The sequence below is a fragment of the Mercenaria mercenaria genome, chromosome 19 (assembly GCF_021730395.1).
Source record: "Mercenaria mercenaria strain notata chromosome 19, MADL_Memer_1, whole genome shotgun sequence".
In the NCBI taxonomy this organism is placed as follows: Eukaryota; Metazoa; Mollusca; class Bivalvia; order Venerida; family Veneridae; genus Mercenaria; species Mercenaria mercenaria.
Window position 1 is genome coordinate 22,677,503 of NC_069379.1, and position 23,451 is coordinate 22,700,953.

Genomic DNA, 23,451 nt, shown 5'->3' on the forward strand with positions numbered 1-23,451 from the left:
ATAGTTACCAGTCATATAATGAACCATGCGGATAGAAATAACATTCTTTACCCGCTCCAACATGGATTTCGTCGCGGTCGTTCTTGCGAATCCCAGCTTATAGAATTTGTAGATGATATTACTAGAAACATGGAAAGTGGGAAACAAACTGACGTTTTAGTTATGGATTTCAGTAAGGCGTTTGATAAAGTGGGCCATTCCCTACTAGTAAATAAACTTTATCATTATGGAATTCGAGGTAAAATAAACATATATGGCAAAAGGAACATCGGTCACAGTCGGTTATCGTCGAAGGAGTCTCCTCTGAACCAGTAAATGTCGAATCCGGTGTGCCTCAAGGAAGTGTTCTCGGGCAGAGTTTATTTCTATTTTATATAAATGACATATGCCTGAAGGCTTAACATCCAAACTTAGACTTTTTGCAGATGACAGCATTGCATATATGGCAGTAACATCTACGTCGGATGCGGAAACACTACAGTCTAATTACTGAGTCTAGATAAAGCGTCTTGGGAACAAAAATGGAAAATGGTTTTCCATCCGGAAAAGTGTAATGTAATTACCATTTCTCGCAAACGTTCACCCATTAAACATCAGTATATTTTGCATGGGCATACTCTGGAATCAGTGTCGTCAATTAAGCGAATTAAAGTGTTGTTGTATGACATTCCTGAAGTATAGTGTACAATTTATGAATTTATTTGTGATTATATACAAAAATGTCGGTTAGTTGGAGCATCGCAGACACAGAAAAAATAATTGAATATTATCACTGGGAAGAACTATTATGGAATATAAGAAATCCTAATTATTCCAAGAAAGACTGCAGACAAAGAGCACTTTTGATAAGGGGTGTGGCTAATTCCAACAGTTCAAGAAATGAAGGTCTGTCCATGCGTATAAAGTTTTTAAATGCTGTTGGATCTTCAGCATCAAGTTCGTGTAACAGTGCATTATATGCACCAAATTTATCCCTCCTGGCTATCCATGACCTCACCCATTGTCTTCCTATCAAATTATCCCTTCTAATTTTTAACAGTAACACAAATTATTACTAAACAAACACACAACAAAAGGTCTTCTTCAAGCATTTACATTGTGCAGAAGGAATGTTGGCGGGAAATTAAATAAAGGATAATGAGTTGCATAAACCATAATTTGCTGTGTAGATGTACAAGGTGTACTCCTTAAAAAAATGAACACCTCAGGAGTACCGTCTAGATGGGCCTTTAATTAATGATTCGACCAGTATCAGTCCCGAATTGTACTCGATGAGACAAGTGCTTGAACTCATATGATAATATACACACGTGCTGTAATTAAGAAATGTGATCATTGTAATATATCACATCAATCTTACCTTTGAATATCCGTTAACTTTTTTATCCTTGCTACGTGAAAGTAAACTTTCCCTAAGTTTATTCATAACTGTCTCGTGACATATTTTTTCATCAGGTCTGCGCAATTTTTTTGTAGGTGGGTGCAGTTCATCATCAACATCACAGTTAATATTTGCACGATAAGGCCCACGTTTTTTTCTCTTTGCCGACATCTTTTTTTATTCTGAAACTCGCTTTGAGCCGTCTTGTATGTAGAACTTTTGTTTACGCATCACGTGATGCAGCAGCCCGATTAGAAACAGGGGCCCAATGAAGGATATTTATGGCGTAAGATATAGATTTTATGGCGTAAGATATAGATGCAATTGCCACAATTTTACTGAAACCCCGCTGGCTGCCTACGGAGAAACTACACTGCAAGTTTCGAAGATTGACCGCGTAAACCTGTTCATTCCGAACCTCGAGTTAGTTAAAGCATTCTTGGATCATCGTTACAAAAAAAGTGCTTAAATTTCTGTAAAAAATGTTTGCGTGTGTGTTTTTCTCGGGCGATAATACCTTGACTGTAGTTAACGAAAACAGTAAGGCATTGCAATGTGAGAATTTCGTTAAAGGAGGAGAGTGTACAGTGAAATTCAAGGGACAACCATGGAAGGGCACTATCGTCCATATTGGTGGTATGTAAATATAAACTTCTATTATCTCGTACATTCAAATGAACAATAAATGGCATTGTAACACTACTATATCGTCGACCGGCGCCGAAAACACAACAGTAGGCTGTCGCCGACGATATATATTGGCGGAATTAATTATTTTGGACCTTTGAAACTGAGTCACCATAAACCGCACTGGCTTTCAGGTCCCGCCTTCTTATTCTTATTTTTCTTTCCAGTTTGTGAAAAAATCAACTTTGATCAATTATTTCGGATACTGTCCAGTTTTAAAAGAAAGTTTTAATGCAATCAGGAATAATGTATATACATGTATATCTATTTATGTCCCTGATGCAATCTAGATCTGCCTTTATATTTTGAATTTTTGATATTAACATATTTGCTGCTATCTACAATATTTCTATATCAATCTATTATTTTCTCACTGTTTTTTTTATAGTTATATTGGCTAAACATTGTAACATGTTTTATGCTTATTAAGAGCAGGGTTTTTTTTTAAAGTGTATGCGAAGTCGAATATGTGTCAGCGCACATGCGCACAATACAGTATTGTTTACTTCCGGCGTGAAATGTTAGGTAGCGGCTGTTTTTCTCGGGATTTGACGGCAAGACAGTAGATAACATTTTGCTGTATTTAACTGGAACTATATTTCAGAAATGTAGAGGCGAATCGGTAAACGTACATAATTTTGCCTGACACGAAAAATAGCGTCAAATAACAATTCTCTGATCAACGTCTGTTCAACAACCAAGACAACTTGCAAACACTTGATTCCCTGGACCCTTCACGATTTCCAAAAAGTGTGCCCCCTAAGAAATTGAACGCTTGAAAACGCTTTTTAAACTTAGCTTATTGTGTTGCATAGAAGGTATCATAAAAACTGTATGAATTTTAAGACGCGAAAGTATGGATATTGGAAATTAAACACTGTTTTCCAAAGTGAAAGTACATATATCTACTTTCACTTTGGAAGACCGTGTATAAACTATAATATCCAATCTACATAACCATGATTTCATTTTAATTTTTTTTATGGAATGGCTGCATACTGATACTGATGATAAACTCCTACAGATGATAAAATTGGCCGCCTTTGAATTATTTGATTACAATCAGTTATTTTACTAAAATTTCATGTCCACTCGGTCAAACACTCGAAAAGCAAATTCTGATGAAATTTTCATCGCTGACGACGCTTTACATGCTTTAGGTTTAAATGATGATTATTTCACGAATTGGCCATAAATTCAAATAAAACTGTAATGTATCAAAAGGGTATTCAATTCCTCATTGATTTATGTGAAAATTATCAAATAATGTCTTAAATTACGAATTTTCTGGTGATTTTAACCTATGTATGTACTGTATATGATTAACGTTTACCATGTATACACGATAATATGCGCAAGCGATAAAACCAGTAACTTTACATGACTGTCTACTGAGATTCATCCGCCATAATTTTGGTCCTTCAAAGTTATGATGTTTAGATTGCCAGTCATAAATATAAACAATCTGAAAGTTGAATTATTTTGACTTTCAGACTAGCAGTTATTTATATAATTGAACACCCCGTCCAAATGCAACCACAACACCAACTAGTGTAAACAAAAACAAAATTGGTAAATATTCTGTATAAATAAATGACTTACATGTATCTGTTTAAAAATTAGGAAGTGTCTAGCCATACGGTAACCGGACGCCTAGCCTGGTGACCGAACACCTAGCAAATCCTTGGGGGATTATCTAGCCATCCCATAATTGTTTTCGTAATGAATAAGTAATGATACCTGTTTTTCACTAAAGATATTGATACTTATCTGCAAACAGAATTTTGTGTGAACTACATACTACATACTAAAGGTCACGATTAAATCACTGCAATTCAGCCGATAAAACGAAAGCTTGCCAATTCAATAATGGTGAGATTGCCTTGATGTCACTCATTAAAATCACTTCATAAGGCCAGGCAGCAAAGCAATGTTTTTATGAGATCAGAATTTTTAAATTTTAAAACTTTTTCACTGGATTTTCAAAATTAAAACGGTTTTAAAATACTTGAAATTTTGATATATTAACACTTTTTTTAAATGGCAACTGTTTTAAATGACATTTAATTTCAATAGGGGGCGTGTGGTGTTCAAAACTTTTAGAAAAAAAGTAGTTAGCATTCATAATTTATCTACTTTATCGAAATAATGGTCAAAATTAATTGATGACTTGCTTGTTTTACACGCTCCAAACAATTATTTATAATTGTGTGTTGTAAGAATTAATGTTTAGGCTGTTTTACCGAACGGATAGAAATTCCCCAGATGTTTTGCTAGCCGTCCAGTACCCATACAGCTAGAATGCAGGCTTGTCATCCGGTTACCCGACAGCTAGACTCTTCCTAAGTAATATTTATCCAAAATTACTTGGGAAGAGTATGTTTTTTTGCACATGCTCACTGTTAACACATAAAGGCCTGACATTGGGTCACTTTTCATTACTAATGATTAGTAATGACTCTTGCAGCTTTTTTGGGAAAGTTTCAATATAATATGGAGAATTATTTTTTAATGACAAAGTGGTTGAATTTCATAATCATCAGTCAACGTTCGTACATTATACTATTTTTTAACATTATTTAAAACAATGGAATCATTTAAAATCATGATACAATGAATTTATTCATAGAAAACCAATCTGATGTAAAAGGGGTGATGCACCAACTCCTGAAAGAAGTTCTGTTTGAACCATGTGAGCAGTCTGTGAAAATGCTACTAGAATATGAGAACAAGAAAGATAAGGATGGACCAAAACCCAAGATGCCAACCAAGAATTTGAAGAAGGGGGAAACTTCACAAAGAAAGAAGGCACCCACTAAGAAAGAAAGTTCACCTCCAAAAAAGCCTGACAGCAACCCTAGGAAAATGGTCATTGGTCAGAATGTGGAAGAACTTCCTGGAACATCTCTTATGGAAACATGGCGTCTCATAAATGAAAAGGGTTTGTAAATTTTCTTAATTTTCATGATTTTGTTTCATTTTAGATAATGTAGCGCAAAATTGCAAAAATTAAACAAAATTAATAGTACTTCCTATCTATACTATTTGAGTGTGAAGGAAGCGTGAATGTTTCTATAAACACTTTGATGTGGAGGTATGTACATGGAGCCAGTTGAGCGTGAACCTACAACTTCCAGGTCATGACATAATTACTCTAAACCTTTGCTTCTCTTTAAAAACTACTACTGAATTTAATTATAATAGCCTTTTTTTTTTTGGTCAGACAGCATCAAGTTGTTAAAAAATAGTATTATCATAATGTTGGTACAATATTTTATTTTACCTAAATGTTGATCAAGGTAAGCTATTAGTATTTGTGGATAGTCTGGCATCTGTCATCTGTAGTCCTGTGTCAACATTTTTACTTAAACATCTTCTCCTCTACTGGTCATAGTAACTACAAACCATGGCATGAATCTCTATCAAGTTTGTTCAAATGATTGACCTTAACGCCTTTTATGGTTGGCCAGAGTTAAAAATAGAAAAACCTTTAAAGACTTTAAACCTTTCACATCATCACCCACATCATATGACACAAGGTGCATACTCTTGCACCAATATTTTAGGAATTATGCCCCTCTTTTTGCTTAGAAATGTACTATACAGTGTTTTGATACACTTTATCTTTACCTGTCTATTTTTGACACACACATAAGCTATTGTGCAATATCTTCATCCGTTGGCGTCATTAAACACTCCAGTTTCCTCGTGTGCCCAGTCTCACTATCCAGCATCGAAATAGTCGAGCGAGCTGTCTCCAGCGACAGCTCTTGTTTCATGAACAGCTAGATGGATCTTCATCAAACTTGGTTTGTAGCATCAACAGAATAATTATACTCCCCAAAATTTGTTCAGCTGGGTGGAGGGGGTGGCTATTGGCACTTTTATGGGCAGCTAAAGTTGAAAAACAGAAATGCCTTTAAATGACTTCATATGAACCTCTGGATGGATCTTCATCAAACTTGTTTATTCAACTGGGGATACTGGGCCCTTATAGCAGTCACTAGAGTTAAAATAGAACTACCTAAATGATTTTGCCTGATGGTCACCAGTACGCATGTTTGGTGCGTAACAGCAAAATATAGAAAAAAAACAACCTTTAAATAATTTGTTTAAATGAACAGCTTGAAAAGGTGTTCACCAAAATTGGTTAGAGGCAAACTCAGAAGGTTAAGAGTTTCTTCAGGTGAGCGACTTAGGCCCCTTTTGGCCTCTTGTTTTTATTTTCATATCAGTCATTTTTTGTAAATAACTGTATCACAGAACAGGCTTACATTAATTGGAAGTATTTTATCTCCTGATTGCAGACAAGGAATTTACTCCTTCAACAGAACTTGTTTCCGTTCTGAAAAAACTGTCGACTCCTTCAATTCAGGCAGAGATAAAAGAAATGATTCGCTATTTTGAGTCAAAGGTACGTAAAAAATTTTAATTCTGGTCTAGAAAACAAATCAGAAATTATGTGAATACATGTAATGGTAACATGCTCGGTAAGGTAGGTCAGTAATTTTAATTTTCTCCCTTTATTCATTTTTTTCTTTTTATTATCCCCACTTTTTTATTGGTTTCTTATACTTCATTCCCCATATTGGGACAAGCACATGCATTTGGGACCATCATCTGGTTTTACAGATTCCTTGTTATCTTTGATATCTGTCATATCAGCTGTTTAAAGGAGTGGTTTTGACAGAGATTAATCAAGTCTCACTATGTACCTTTGCAATTGAAACCGGAAGTAAGTCTTAGAAAATGTGTTTGTGTTGGCTGATGAAATGCCAGAGCTATGCATATCGCGGGCTTAGCGCAAAACGGTTGTAACTCCTTCTTTATTTCATATAAGTTACAACCGTTTTGCGCTAAGCCCGCGATATGCATTCATTAAAATATTTTTTTCCCAATATTTCAGGAAGAGAAAGAATACACAGAGATTGGAAATGAAGCTTCCTCATATGCCAGAACAGCCAAAAACTATCTAGATCTACCATACACATCAAATTCACAAAATTCTTCCATTATGCCAACTCATTTCACTCAACAGCCATATTTATATGAACACTCCAATTTCTCAACAACACATACTTCACAACACACTGCTTCTACATCACTAAATCAATCCATGGAAGAGTATACTGCATCACCTTTACAGTATACTCAGGACTATTGCAGTCAAAACATTTTGCAAAGTCCTGGTCAGCAGCATCAGTCCTTCAATTTATCACCCAACAATAACCCTACCAATGTTTCGCAAAATTCAGGTCAATCACATTTCAGCCAGACCCCAAACACTTCACCTTATACTCCGCAGTCAATCTTCAATACTCCATCCAATACAGCACAGAATCATGCTCATCAGCTGGATTTTAATCACGCACAAACCACCACACCGAACATTACACCAAACAGTACACAAACACCACAGCCCACTACACCAAACATTACACAAACACCACAGCCCACTACACCAAACATTACACAAACACCACAGCCCACTACACCAAACATTACACAAACACCACAGCCCACTACACCAAACATTACACAAACACCACAAACCAGTTCACCCAACACTATACAAACACCACAAACCACTCAAAGCACAGGGGATGTTCAAGAAGTAAGAAGATCCCCTCGTAAACGTCTGATTATGCCCCAAGAACCACTGGTTTCCACACCAGATGAGGTAGATATTTTTAGTATTAAAAGGACAACCCAGCCACAAAAGTAGTAGGAGCTTCAAAAAAGGCCTCTGCTTCAAATACACTTCTGATGTACTTTAAAGGTACTTCCAATCACATAGATCTGCTTCGCATTCAGTCCCGGAGACTTCAATTGTACTTGTCTCATACTTCCCCTGAAGTCTCCGGGGCCTTAATTGTGCTCCACTTTTGAGCATGGGACTTCAAGGAAGTACTAGGGGACTTCAATGATACTTTAGAATCTTTAATAAACAATAATTGAGGATTCAAGTGGAACTTCAAATATACTTTCTTAACTTTGAAAAATACCTGCATCTAAGGAACTTAAAATGTACTTCTGTGACTTTCTATTTTTAAAGTGACTCCTTCATTTTATGTGCAGTAGTGGTTTTTTATACTATGAAAGTGCTAAACTTTGTATATTTGTAATAAACAATTAAAGTTGTACAGATATTTTGTCTTGCTAATCTTAAAGCCCCAGTGCCACATTGTGTAAATTTTACAGTTGATTTCAACTGGATTCTTTTCGCACTAAAAATTGTATCTGCATATTCTAGCTCATGCTTTTTGACACTATCCCATACCCTCCTTAATTTTTGTTATATCATTGAAAAAAATACCATTTACGTAATACTCAAAACGCATATATGTAAATTACACAAGAATAGAATAATTCCATGTAAATGAAAGTCAGCTTTGTCCATTAGGGTTGACACCTGACAATTTCAGCCGCACTTTGTGTAAAGTGTAATAGTCCCTTTCTCAGTTTTTGCTAGAAAACAAGTTGTTTATTTCCAATACCAAGTTTAACAATTCTGTGGTCACACACATATCCATAAGATATCAGCAGTGGGGGGGGTACAGCTTACCATACTTGTACCATTTTAACCCTTGCACTGGTAGCATGGAGTTGGCCTACTGAAGCGGGTTTCATCTAGGGGTGAACTTGTCTGTTTCTTTCAATAGTTGTTCAAAATTTATAATGATATTTTTGTGAGTCAGTTAGAGACTAGATGCCATAGAAGAAGTTGACCATGTATTTTCTGCAGATTAGTATAAGAATATTTAAACTGGGAAATGAGTTAGTTAAGTACATAGGTACCATGGGGGACAAGTCTACTGGCAAGGACTGTACATAACCGTTTATAGGAGGTACCAGGCACTGGCAACGGAAAGCATACATAAAATAGATCAAAAAAATTTCTGTAAGGACCGGAGCAAAGGTGGACAGATATGCAAATTTTGATTCCATACCTCATGTTTTTATTTCGATGTAAATGAGACGTGAAACCAAAATTTGTAGTCCTGTTAAGCGCCATATAACCTATACTGTGTTGGTGTGCCGTAAAACCCAAGTAAATAAATAAATAAATAAATAAATAGTATTGTTTGTTACTTTCCTACATACATAGAGCTTAATAAATATTATGCAATTTTGTGCTTGTTAAATACCCTAGGCTGACTTTTGTGCTTTACCTAGCCTGTTTTAAGCTCACCTCAGCCCGGCTGTACATTTTCCACATCGGTCTGCGGAATTAAGATTAAAATATAATTTTATGTGGAATATTGTGGAAACCTACGGAAGATTTGTAGAAAACTGTGGAAATAATCTCTTTTGTGGAATGTTTTTGAAATTAATGTGGAAAAGTTGTTGGACAACACTGCGGAAAGTTTTGTTTGTCCGTATAAAAAGGTGGAAAAGACTTAAAACCTGCGGAAAGTTTCGACTTAGTTATTTTTGGGGCAGTTTCTATGCTGGAAAATGTGCGGAAAACACTTAGACATTTTTAAGCACTTTTTTTGCTCTCACAAAATAAAATTTTCAACATTTCCAAAAAGCCCTTAAACAAAGACTATAACGAGATAATTAATTTTATTATCTCCAAACATGGAGAGCAAAATGAGATAATTTACATATCCTTATCATTAATTAGATTCAAACTTGACCTAGAGGTCATCAAGACAAACACTGACCAATCCTCATGATTTTCAAATTAAATTTTGGACTCTTAAGAGTGTAACAAGATTTTTCTTTCATCTGGCCTACTGACCTAGTTTCTGACCCTACAAGTCCCAGTTTCAAACTTGGCCTACAGATCATCAAGACAAACTTTCTGACCAAGTTTCATAAAGATTGGATCACAAATGTGGTCTGTAGAGTGTCAATAAGACAAATGTTTATGCATGACGGACGACAGTCAATGACTGGTCACAATAGCTTACCTTGAGCACTTTGTGTTCTGGTGAGCTCAAAATGGTTATATTCACATATCAATTGGTATCTCAAACAATTGCATGCTTTTGTAAATTAAAAATCCTTGTTCCTTAAATAATCCATTCTAACACAACCAGCAAATAACCTACGTACATGAAGAGTAAAATCTATATCTGGTTAAAATTTCTACAATAAACCATTCGCGTGCAATGACGTCATCCCATCAAGATGCGTAGCACAGTCATAGAAAGTAGTTGCATATTTTTAAAACATTGTCGTGTTAGAATCAAAATAATAAGTTCCGAAGTGCCTGATTCATCATAGAATAACCAGAGTTTTTCGTTCTTATGCGAAACAATATATCACTCAGTTCTACGGCCTTCATAATATATTATTTTTTAGCTGACTATTTGAAGAATTATTAGTATACTAAAATGCCACTCTATTTCTTTTTAACTGAATTTATAAACTTAAATTGCATAGAAAACAGTTGTCTATGAAACATTAAGCTTGCATGAACTTTAACCGTGAATGATACGAATAAATTATTACTTGAACACGAACTGTCAAAATGGGAACGAGTGGGACCGAGGACGAATGAACTGTAAGATAACATTTTACGCGTTGTTTTAGGACTTTTGTCCAATTCACATTAGAAAAACAATGAAGAACAGTAAAACTATAACATTTCAATGAAACGACATACATTTAACTGCCTGTTCGGCTGTATTTATTTCAAATAAACAATTTTCTTGAGAAAATTAATCCTCGATCGCATAGTAGCCGCCATGTTTGTTTACCAAGGTCTCTCAGCCAATCAGGAGATCGACGAATATTGTATTTTTGTAATGACATATTTGATTGGCTATAAGACCAAGGGCAAATTGTTTGAAGTATTTCTATTGGTTGTCAAAGCGGTCGGGTTTATTTGGCGGCATTTTTAAAGATTGAGAGAAGGAAGATGTTTGTGACTGTTTTGCGACAGTTTTAGTCTGTATATATCACGTTGACCAAAAGATAATCGTAGAGAAATTGGAGCCGAGAAATCTTTTGCCTTTTGTCCAGAAGTAAAACATGCCTGATGTCGGAAAAGAAGTCAAGAGAAAATGTTTAGTGTGGAAAAATTAACGACCAGGAACAACTCGGGGTACGTAGTCGTAACTAAATTTTATAAAAAAAATCTTGTTATCTATTATTTTCGGGGAAGACTGTCATGGCTTCTGCTGTGGTGGTATATGATGTTAATGTTGTCACGCTGACACGGCGGATCCGGGTAGTTTCCATTTTAGCGGATCCAAAGACCCCGCCCCCCACCCCCGCGAGAAAATAAATTGGATCCTTACATGGATGATGGAGTCTTTAGATGTGACTAGACAAACTTACTGTCGCTGAGTGGCTGCTTTTAATTTTCTGACATTTGCAGCGTCAGTTGTTTATTACCATCGCAGTATCTAACATTACCCACAGACACTTGGGGGTCAGCACCCCTCCCCCTCCCATGCCGCCCCTGACAACCTTCAGTCAATACATTTTTGTTTTTTAAAACAAACTGAGCACATGTCTTGATCATCCAACGACTTCTGTTAACATTTCAACATGTTTGAAAATTTCCCATACTCTATCAATGCTCAAAAAAACTAAAGACAACTTACTTCGCAATGTAAACACCAATCTGACTAAAGTACATCTCCTATTACGCTACGCATAGGATCTGAAAACGACCTATTCATTGCCTCGTTCTGACGGCCCTTTCACTAGCCAATTAGAGCCTAGCTTACAACATCTTGCAAATCTACCTGTAGCATTGACTTTTGATATTTACAATTCTTATGTCGTAATGTATCAAATAGCCGGTTAGCTCAGTCGGTAGGCCACTTGCTTTGTAAGCGAGGGGTCCCGGGTTCGAGTCCTGGAATAACTGCATATTTTTCTTACTCTTTGACAATCGAACAAGTCGTCTGATTGGATAACATAAAAATAGCAATAATGGAAATCCAAAATATACAGAAGACGAATGTGAATGGGTCGTTCTCAGGTCTTCGTTTAGAAGATCAAGCACTTTAGTCAGATTGTGTAAACACAATTTTCTTGTCCAAGGAATAGGAGAATAGATCCCAGCTTGATGTTGCGCAGTCAGACTTACTACGCAGAGCCGGGACACAGACGATATCGTTAGCGGTTAAAATAAAAATACTTGCTTAGAAAGTCAACAGCCGTGATGGCCGAGATAGTACAGACGCTAGATTTGAAAGAAATTTTTGGGCAGGGCCACGGGTTCGCTCCGCGCTTCGGGCATTCTTTTTTTTCTTTTTCTAATATAATATTTTCATTTTCTTTTTAAACAATATATTCTCAAGATATAAAAAAAAATACCTAAAAAAGGAAAAAAAGATCGCCCATAGCGCGGAGCGAACCCGCGGCCCTGCCCAAAAATAAGCTCACAGAACCAGCGTCTGTACTCTCTCGGCCACCGCGGCAGTTGACGTCATTGGCAAGTATTTTTATTTTAACCACTAACGATATTGTCTGTGTCCCGGCTCTGTGTAGTAAATTTGACATCAAGCTGGGATCTATTCTCCTATTCCTTGGACAAGCTAGTTTGTGTTGAAAACGCTCGGAGTAAGTTGTCTTTAGTTTTTCTGAGCATTGATAGCATATGGGAGATTTTTTAAACATGTTGAAATGGTAACAGAAGTTGTTGTATGATCGAGACATGTGCTCAGTTTGATTTAAAAAGCGAAAATATATTGGTTGAAGGTTGGCAGGGGCGGATTGGGAGAGGGGACAGGTTCTGACCCCCAAGTGTCTGTGACATTACCCTTCTAAAATAAATAGTCAAAGTCGATGGGGACCCGCTAAAATGGAAACTATCCATTGCGTTTTTTTTTTTTTAGTAGACTAAAAAGACGTCTACATTATTTTTAATTAAATTAACTCGGGCATTATATAGATTGCATATGAAATATATTTAATGGTGATTTGTCCTGTAGTCATTGTTATGGTAGATTAACAGATTATTGTTTCATGGATGTATATAACACTTGTTAATTAAAAGTATCATCAAAGTTTTGTCTGACACATCGTTTTAAAAAGGTTTGTAAAGTTTCAGTATAAATAATAAATCAAATCATTATTGCAGATCCCGATCGAATGCACAGAAGTGTCGCACATATATGAGCCAAGATTTGGCTAATTAAATGATGCATCAGAATTGGCAGCAACAGAGCTTAGAAGACAGAGCTTAGAAGACATCTGTCAGAAGCTTATGGCTCTCCACACAGACTACATGACTGTTGCAGCAATAAAAGTTGAAAACAAGAACTTGGTGAGTGCATGTGTATTTTTTTTAGCTCATCTGTGAAAGAGCAAAGTGTTCATGATGAGCTATCAGGATACAAGAATGACTACTTTGTCTGGAGCATTTCTTTTTTGTGCTTGAAGAGACAATTGTTCGCCATCATGAAATGAAGTGTCATACACAAGAACCAGGTCCTACGTCTAAATTCAAGGTTACACTTAGATGCCATAGGTGACACTCAGATACAACTACTGACAACTACTTTGTCGAGAGTTGTAACTTCATGCATTGAGGCATTTTGATGTTATTTGGCACAGTTGTTCGTAACTGAGTGTCTAGTGCGCAATTTGCAACTAAACATTGGTGAGAGATACAAGGCTATCATAGCCCTCTTGTATGTTAAACCTGACAATCTGGTTTGTTTTGCTTTCAGAGTTCAGCTGCCCAACTTCAAATTTAGATGAGCCAGCTTTGCCAGCTGTAGTTCAGGACTTTATCATCTAGTATAACATAAGGCGGATTCACAAAAGTAAGTCAGTCTTTGATCATCAGTTGTCAGATGATTTATAAAAAAAAAATTCACTTTGTAACACTTAAAGTACTATTATGGGGAAAAAACATGGTTCTAAAAAGACAAAGTAAATCAAACTTGCCTGGCTCAAACTCACGCAAATTCCCTGCACAATCTATATTGTTTGAGACTCGAACTACTGACCACTCTAACAAATTTTCCAAGTTTGTTGAATTGAGACAATGAACTTCGATAAAATATTTCAAATTGGAGTTGTCTTTAGCTCACCTGTCACATAGTGACAAGGTGAGCTTTTGTGATTGCCCTTCGTCCGTCCGTCCACAATATTTTTGTGAACACAATAGAGACCACAATTTGCAAGCAATGTTGATCAAACTTGTATAAGCAGCTTCATTTATGATTTGAATTTAATCAGACTTGCACAAAACATGTGTCACCATAAGATCTCAGTTCCTTTCTTGAACCGGCCAGATCCCATAAAAGGCTCTAGAGTTATGGCCCCTGAAAGGGTCGAAATTAGCTATTGTCTGCACAATAGCAGCATCATTTATGATTTGATTTTTACCAAACTTGCACACAACTTGTATCACTCCAAGATCTTGGTTCCTTTCTTGAACTGGCTGGATTCTATTATGGGTTGCAGAGTTATGGTCCCTGAAATGGCCAGAATTAGCTATTTTTGACCTTGTCTGCATAATAGCAGCTTCATTTATGATTCTGAAATGGCCAGAATTAGCTATTTTTGACCTTGTCTGCATAATAGCAGCTTCATTTATGATTTGAATTTAATCAAATTTGCACACAACGTGTGTCACCATAAGATCTTGATTCCTGTCTTGAACCGGCCAGATCCCATAATGGGTTCCAGAGTTATGGCCCCTGAAAGGCCAGAATTAGCTATTTTGACCTTGTCTGCATATTAGCAGCTTCATTTATGATTTGAATTTAACCAAACTTGCACGAAACCTGTGTCACCATTAGATCTTGGTTCCTTTTTAGAACCGGCCAGATCCCATAATGGGTTCCAGAGTTATGTCCCCTGGAAGGGCCAAAATTAGCTATTTAGACATTGTCTGCAAAATAGCAGCTTCTTTTATGATTTGATTTTAACCAAACTTGCACAAAACTTGTGTCACCATAAGATCTTGGGTCCTTTCTTGAACCGGCTAGATCCCATAATAGGTTCCAGAATTATGGCCCCTGATAGGGCCAGAATTAGCTATTTTGACCTTGTCTGCATAATAGCAGCTTCATTTATGATTTGAATTTAATCAGACTTGCACAAAACTTGTGTCACCAAAAGATCTTGGTTCCATTCTTGAACCGGCCAGATCCCATAATGGGTTCTAGAGTTATGGCTCCTGAAGGGGCCAAAATCGACAATTTTGACCTTGTCTGCACAATAGCAGCTTCATTTATGATTTAATTTTAACCAAACTTGCACACAATTTGTATCACCATAAGATCTTGATTCTTTTTTATACGCCCAATGTTTTATGTTATCGCCTTGGTGTCCGTCTGTCTGTGTGTTGGTTAGCAATTTCCCTTCTGCTCTGTAACTCTCGAGCCCCTTGATGGATTTCAGAGAAACCTGACACAAATGTTCACTCATTGAAAGGATGTGCAGAACGAATGTTTCGGATTGCTAAATTCAATGTCAGGGTCACACTTAGGGGTCAAAGGTCATATGACTTTGTTTTATGTGAATATTGCTCTGCATTTGCGTTGCATTGCAGTGCTCTTGTTTTTATTTGGCAGATCCTACTTTTGTTCGCTTACATTTTTTTTAGTACTTCCCTTTTATGTTACTATAAATAGCTTATTTAGTAACTTTTTTATTATTGGCCGTAGGGAAAAACTGAGACCACTTCTCTGTGGTACAACATATATGGTGGATCTATTAATCAGTTCTAATAAAATCTATAAGACACTTGAAAATAAAATGAGGCCAAGCACTTACAACAGAAATTTTAGGTTTACTCCCCTTTTATGTTACTATAAATAGATCTATTAATTTTTCTCCCGTCCTCTGATGTAACCCTTCAGATGTACATTGTCCTGCTTGGCGGATCTCTTGTTTAATTCTCTCAATTTTAAGTCTCATTTCCTTTTAAATAATCCATTATGATTTAATTTCAGAAATCATCAAGGAGAAATTTGGTACTGGAGAATCATTTGTTCAGTTTCGTCTCAGGGACTTGTTGAACATGTTGAAACCCTCGAGGATGGGGCCAAGTGAAAACTAAGTAAAAATTGACATTTGGAAATCAATTGAATTGTGAATTGTGATTAACAAGTGCAAAATAAAATTTATTGTTTTACAGTTGCAGAGTTCTGTCGACTTTTATCATCGAGTTCATTCATTCATATAAGGCCCAGAATATGCATTGTTATTAGAAAATGGAAGTATGATTTGATGGGGAAAATTTCAACAAAAGTAAGGTAATTATTGTGTTCTTCAAAAAACACAAAACTCAAGGCTTCTGAAAATTAACACACTTATTATGTACCCGAGTTTCTTATTAAAAAATTTCCGCACAAATGTCCACAGGTTTCCGCACATTTTTTTTATGTCCACAGGTTTCCGCAAACTATATTTCTACTAAATTTTTCCGCATGTTTATATCTGCGGATTTACGCAGTTATTTTCTTACGGAAGAAACATTTTTCCGCAGTCTCTACTTTATCATTTTCCGCTAAAACTCTACGGAAAAGGGAGTCCGAATACTCCGCAAAAAAGCCGCAGTGATTATTTCCATAGTTTTTCACAGAAAAACGTGGCATTTTTTCAGCCGGGTGAATTGCTCAGGTGAGTTATTGTGATCGCTCGATGTCTGTCTGTCTGTTGTCTGTCAACATTTAGCTTGTTAGTCAGGTTTGTCTGGTACATGCTCAATAACAGCTTCAAGGGGCTTAAAATTACTTCGATAGTGCTTTAAAGGTACTTCAGATGGGACTTTATCCATGCTTCTTGATATACTTAAAAGATACTTCTTTACATGAAGCACATTTGAGGCACATAATGCTACTTATTTAAGATGGAACTTCAAATGTACTTCAGTGGGTGAGACTTCAGTTGTGCTTCCCTGAACGAAGCGTATTTGAGGCATAATTTCCATATTTTTTACAGCTGGGACTTCAGTTGTGCTTCATTAGAAGCTTCAAAGATACTTCCCTGACGAAGCACATTTGATGCATAATTAGCATATTTTAGACGGGCCTTCAAGTGTACTTCTTCCTATTGATTGCTAATACATAGTTATTGCCGTCAAACTGAAGTACATTTAAAGCGCCAACTTCAGTAATGCTAACTTGGTACTCCAGAGGGGAGCTTTATTTATACTTCTTATATACATCAAATGTACTGATTTTGCGGGTGGGAAGACAGTCGCAATGTTTTAGATAGCTTTAACTTTTAAAAAATCCCGTGGACAGAAATATGGAGTAGTACATCAACCAGAATAGAATGCTATCAAATGTAAAGCAGAAAAGGTTAATTTTGCTCTTTATTATAATTATCTTTATAATTTTATTCTGTCAGAAATACTGCTTGTATTTTATAAGCATATATGAACAGGCAGATAAACATTTTGTTTTGTACAGTTTGTATGTTGCTGAACTACTTTCATTGAATATGCATGGCCTGATACAGCGCACACAAAAACCATTTATTTCTATTCTAACAGCAAACATTGAAGATTTCGTTCAATAACAAAGAAAATGGTGGAGGTAAATAATAAAAGGGTCATTGCAACAGTAGATATATCTTGAATTTTGTATTCGGTTGAGTGGATTTTGCAATGGATCACACTTGGGGCTTGCGCGCCTCGTGAGATCAAATCTGGCAAAATCCACATGAGCCAGATACAGCATCATAGATCTCACTTTTATCATAACAACCCTATTTTATTGGAATACACGTGTTACTGTCATACACTGTAACCAAAACAAAAGGGACTGTTGTCTTCTTTTTATACACTCGAAGGGACGTATTATGTTATACCCCCAGTCAAGGTCAAGGTCACACTTAAGAGAGCAAAGGTTTTTTTGTGGACTTAGAATTTTTTGGGAATTTCTTCCCTTTGTTGTTCCTGCCCTTTGGGCTTCAAGTCAAGTTCTTTAAATTTTGCTCCCATCCTGTGATGTAACCCTTCGGGCGTATATTGCCCTGCTTGCCAGAGCTCTTGTTTTACTTGTCACTCCTCATTTCTGGTACTAGTAGTGTTAATTCAGTATGCTACATGTACTTAGTGTGGTTAATTTCTGAAAATAATTAAGAATAGCAACATATGAAATTTAGCTTCATGTAACTGATCTTGTTTTTTTGTGTTTTTTTCAAAAGCTCATTCATAGATTGTAATCTTAAGAAACACTGTTCTCACTTAACAAAATACTACTTAAAAATGTTTATATATTTCAGAATATCACACTAATGGGAAACGTGAAAATTCCGAGGAAAGTCCTCAGGGCAGCCCGCAATTTGGCCTTGAAAAATGAGCGCCCAGCCTTCACCCTAATGTCGAAACTGCTGACAGGTATGTTAGTGGATATACTATTTTAAAGACAGCTTTTAGGGTCATCTGAAGGTTCATTCCTTTTAAGTATTTCCAATATGTTTTTAGCTCACCAGAGCCAAATGACACTCTTCATAATCAGACGAAAATATTTTAAGACAGCTTTTATGGAAAATATTGACAGTTTTAGCATGTTTTTAAAGGCTTATACATGTATATCAATTTTTTCGTTGTTACAATTTTCTTAATAAACACATTCTTTTTTAAGGTGTTTTTTCCACATCTGAACTGGCAAATTCTCGAGGTTTGGGACTGGCCCCCATTAAAGCTGATGACACCAGACCAGCCCTTGATGCAGAAAGAATTAAAGCATGCAAAGGTATTTTTTTTTTTAGAAAAGTCAGTTTACTTTCTGCTGATATTATTCTAAAGAACCTAAGTAGAAAAGAGAATCTACCACTTACTTGTATCATTTTGTTAATGCATTAGCTGATTATATACAGCAGCAGTCTCAAATATTTAAGCAGTGTATTTAAAGCAAAAAAGAATTAATGGACCTGTAAATACAAGTACCTGTTCTTATATCAGGCTATTTCTACACAAAGTAATTTTTTTTTTAAATGTGAAATGATCTTTAAAAGAAACAATCCTTCTTCAGAATATGTGATAGCTTGGAGCCTTGATGTTCAGAAAAGAACACCACAAGACAAGGACCTCAACATGGCTGTGACTGAACAGACTGCCTATGCCAGAAAGAAAATGAAGCGGTCACTGGCTCAGAAAAACTGAAAATTACTTGTAGAAGGAATTCAGTGATGTGGATTAAATGTATTTTTAAGAGATATAACTTGTGTAGTTTTTGGAAAGGAACATACAGGTTTCTAATAAAACAGGTTTCCATTGCCAGTTTTGTTAGTGGCACTTTTACAAACCTGGAAAACAATATCATTGATATTTAGACTGGCAAAAGGGTTGTTTAAAAATCATTAAAAGGTACTATCTAACTTACTGAAATCAGGTCAGAGATTAAGTGTCATGTGGCCATTTTGTAGAAGTTCAGTTAAGCCAGGCTTAGCTGAATTTTAAGTATAGATGGGTTGTCTGGCAATAGGGTTATACATAGTTTCATATGTCCCATTATGTAAAAGTTCAGTTGAGCCTGAGGCTTAGCTGAATTTTAAGTATAGATGGGTTGTCTGGCAATAGGGTTGTAACCTATTTTCATGTCTTCCTGGATAAGCAGGGCCACTGACAAATGTCCGTCTGGACATATTAGATGTCCACCTGGACATTTGGGTTGTCCGGGCGGACATCTGGGTTGTCCGGGCGGACATTTGGGATGTCCGGGCGGACATCTGGGATGTCCAGGCGGACATCTGAATAGTCCGCCTGGACATTTCAGATGTCCGCCTGGACATTGAGATGTCCGCTAGGACATATGAAATACTTTTATATACATTAAAAAGCCATGTCCAGCCGGACAAATTCTAAATTCCAGGTGGACTGGATCACATGACCTGGACATATTTACATATTCCGTCTCAAAATACCAGGTGGATGTTACTAAGAATAGTAGTCCGTGTCTGTTTAAAGTAATTGGCCAATGACCAGGAATCCTGCCGGACATACCGTATTTTGTCCGCCTGGATTCCGGGTGAACTTTTTCGTACAGGTAGTATCAAGTCATTCTAGTTAGGGGTATTGATGCTAGATGAAACGGTCCCATTTGGTTAACCTTGTACGGACGGACGGACAAACAAATGGACAGTACAACCACTATATGCCTCCCGCATCAGTAGATGCCGGGGGCATAAAAATACTCAACATGAAGGCATCACCAAAAGAATGACAACAGTATCTCACATGTGAGAAAAATTTCAAATAGCAGAGCTAAAATTTAAATTGACCTTTTAATTCAAACACGGACAGTTGCAATCTTAAATTCACTTGTCATTGCAAAGCTACTGTATCTACAGTAACTAAGTACTCTACATATCAACTGCCCCAATTTATCAAAGTACTTTTTAGAGAACCAGTCAAGTGGTTTCCACTGATAAGGCTTTATTCAAGGTCACACAGAATCAAGGCAATAAAGAGACATATCAGGACAACGAAATATGAACTAAGTTACTGAACAGCACAATGAATTTAAAATTTCAAAAGTTCAAATTTTGGTCACAGATGAAATGTTTGTCTTTATTACCATTATCACTCATGCTAAAAACCATTGCCTTTATTACAATCACTGGTGCAACTTAGAGGGCATGCCAAAGTCTTGAATATCACCTATCTACTGAATCTAATCCATAGATAACAATAATGCATTCAAAAATCTTTTTTTACAATTTTTATCAGATTAAATTTTGGCTGTGTTTTGATCACCTATAAATATTATCTTGGACAGAAATGATATAATGTTTTTGACACCTAAGGAACCAGAGAATTGACATAAAGAAAGATGAACAACATAGAAGAACGTGTCGCTACTAAGTGACAAATGCCAGCAAGTGCTCTTTGCCTTCACCTTTGAGGAAAAGACCTGACTCCCCTGGCTTAGCACTTGTACAAAGTTTCATTTCACTGAAATCCATCAAGTTAGTTGTTTGTCCCTTGAACTGTATAGCTGAGATAAGAAATGCTTTTTGATCGACAGAGGAATTAAGAAACTAACAAAATAACTTAAAGCAGAGACAGTGCAATCATGTATTAACTCCTTTTCAGTGAATAAAAACTGAAGTACTTGAGAACATTCTTTCTGACTAGCATACATCTGTTGATAGTCAAAGTACTGTGTATTTGGCATTAAAGATATTTTTTTAAATACCATTTTTCAAATGTCATGGCATTTCATCTTGAAAGATCAAGAATCCACTACTAAAAAGTGCTTCTTTTTGGCTGCAATCTCTTCCAATTATGCAAATATACAATTTCACATAACTTATATTAACCGAAAAGCAAAAGCTAGAAAAGCGTGCACTGGTTTAAAAGGCCTGCATAAGCATAATATGAATAATTTATTATATGCTTGGTATATACTGAACACAGCACAGAGCAGTTACTTGCAGAAATATAACTCCCTTCAAAAACATTGGTGTTCACGAACAACTTTATATGTATGCCTCATGTGTAAAGCTATGTGATTGAAGTCTTGACCAATCCCACACCAAACCATCTCTTCAAGATAAGCACACAAACTGACAATCACACAAACAAAAGTTAATCAACATTGCCTTTTCTCCAAGTTTTGGGTAAGGTGGTACAAAACAGTTCTCTAATTGTAGTTTAATATATTTAATAGAGTTTCATAGCAATCAAGTAATTTGCTATAACTAAAACCCGGTAGGTGAAGGCTGATCTTGGTCTGCACTGGTTGCAAAGGCAGAACCACGTGCTGCCAGCAGGCTTAAGGTTATCCGAGTTTCATCTGTATTTGAGTCGCGTCATGAGAAAACCAACATAGTGGCTTTGCGACCAGCATGGATCCAGACCAGCCTGCACATCCGCGCAGTCTGGTCAGGATCCATGCTGTTCGCGAACGGGTTCTCTAATTCCAATAGGCTTTAAAAGCGAACAGCATGGATCCTGACCAGACTGCGCAGGCTGGTATGGATCCGTGCTGGTCGCAAAGCCACTATGCTGGTTTTCTCATGGCGCGGCTCATTTCTTGAAATTCTTTAAGGTGTCCAACAGTATTTGAAATATTGAACAAGTTACATACTTCAAAACTAAATTTTTGATACAAATCACAACACAGCCTGCATTGTGCAGAATCCAACCTCATTTAATTTATAACTGGAATACCAATGGCTACCTATCATTTCAAATTTTTAAAGACTCAGTATTAAAGATAGATTCTGAACTAATTAAATGTAGTCACAAAACATTTTCATTTACATCTTTATCTCTCTTTATCTCTCATGTAACAAAAAAACACAATTATGCAATCCCTAAACAGACAGACAGAGATATTGGTAGACTTGTGTCAAAAACAATAAAATAAAATAATCATTAAGATAAGATAATGCAATTTTGAAATTAATTGGTTAATTGCAGCATTATACCATGAATACCAACAATATATTAAGATCATCTGATTTACATAAAGTTTAATTACCGAAAGGCTTTAATGTTTTCCCTTTAAACTACGCATTTGAATTTTATCCAATTTGCATGTATCGCCAGTACTGCCTCTCAAGGCTTTAATGTTTTCCCTTTAAACTACGCATTTGAATTTTATAAAATTTTCATTATATCGCCAGTACGGCCTGTCAGCAATTTCTGTGTTATTATGTATTCTATGTACTTTCAAAAGTACTTTTCTTCATTAATGGAGCTCGTATGTTAAAATGGAATACAAAGTATACTGACAAACTGAAATTGACGATTTTCATAAATGGTCTATGAACCTTAAGACCAAGTCAGATCTCTGACATCAAACTAATTTATCAAAGCTAATGCCTGTCTTAAGGTATCACCACCCACTCTGATGTCTCAAAGCCGCTTGATCTTGTATTAAATCAAGATGTACACCAAAATCTCACTAACTGACACAGTGTCCTACAACAATGGTATTTACGGCTTAAAAGTTCTTAAAGGGTAAGCCGACATCCTGTGACTTAATATCTAGTATGTTAAGTATGCAAACAGAAAACTCGTTATATAATATTTAATATGTGTACTGTTTACTTAAGGAGGGATTAACTGAAGTGACCACTGTAATAATTTGAAAATCTATCAGAACTTTCAGGCTTTGATATTTTGTGACCTATCTAGACTTTGTCTCTGTAATGTAGCATTAAAACTACCTCGGGAGGTGGTTTTAATACCATATTAAAAAGTAATACTGCATTATTTTACAAGTGTGAACGCAAATGTGAGTAAGAACTGGTTTTACAATCCCAAATCCACAGATCTTACCTTTTGGCAAAAGAATATCATCTGTTTCTCTTTGGTATCAAACAATTGATGCTATGGCTGGCAAAAGTAATTGGAGTGTTGATGAAAAACACAAACATTAAATTGCGATATGGAGTCATGCTGATGCTCAAAATGGACTATAGATGGAATGAACAGAAATTCTTAGATGAACAGAGAAGTTTAAACATTGATGACTCCTTCTTGTTTCTGT

At 36.1% G+C, this 23,451-nt stretch overlaps 1 protein-coding gene and 1 long non-coding RNA gene across 5 annotated transcripts; both read left to right on the forward strand.

Moving 5' to 3' along the window:
• The first annotated feature begins 1,273 nt into the window (after window positions 1-1,273).
• On the forward strand, window positions 1,274-19,975 carry LOC128551320 (proteoglycan 4-like). 4 transcript variants are annotated; one of them, XM_053532142.1, is made up of 7 exons: window positions 1,274-2,017; window positions 4,698-5,009; window positions 6,376-6,482; window positions 6,975-7,748; window positions 18,230-18,344; window positions 18,592-18,702; window positions 18,982-19,975. In XM_053532142.1, the coding sequence occupies exons 1-7, from the start codon at window positions 1,864-1,866 to the stop codon at window positions 19,110-19,112; spliced, it is 1,704 nt and encodes a 567-aa protein (XP_053388117.1). In that variant the 5' UTR covers window positions 1,274-1,863; the 3' UTR covers window positions 19,113-19,975. The 4 variants fall into 4 exon arrangements, with proteins under 4 accessions (XP_053388117.1, XP_053388120.1, XP_053388119.1 ...); XM_053532145.1 differs by lacking the exon at window positions 1,274-2,017 and adding an exon at window positions 2,054-2,696 and having other exon boundaries at window positions 18,982-19,974; XM_053532144.1 differs by lacking the exon at window positions 1,274-2,017 and adding an exon at window positions 2,054-2,630 and having other exon boundaries at window positions 18,982-19,974.
• Window positions 10,683-16,132, forward strand: LOC128551321 (uncharacterized). Its single transcript, XR_008368755.1, has 4 exons — window positions 10,683-11,126; window positions 13,119-13,304; window positions 13,711-13,806; window positions 15,949-16,132. It is a non-coding gene; the product is annotated as an uncharacterized LOC128551321 (long non-coding RNA).
• Window positions 19,976-23,451: the final 3,476 nt, after the last annotated feature.

Bases quoted from the DNA above. Each gene is read 5' to 3' on its own strand.
- LOC128551320 (XM_053532142.1), top strand. From the start codon at position 1,864: ATGTTTGCGTGTGTGTTTTTCTCGGGCGATAATACCTTGACTGTAGTT. The intron at 2,018-4,697 runs GTATGTAAATAT...ATTTATTCATAG, and splicing joins CACTATCGTCCATATTGGTG to AAAACCAATCTGATGTAAAA. The intron at 18,703-18,981 runs GTATTTTTTTTT...ATCCTTCTTCAG, and splicing joins AAGAATTAAAGCATGCAAAG to AATATGTGATAGCTTGGAGC.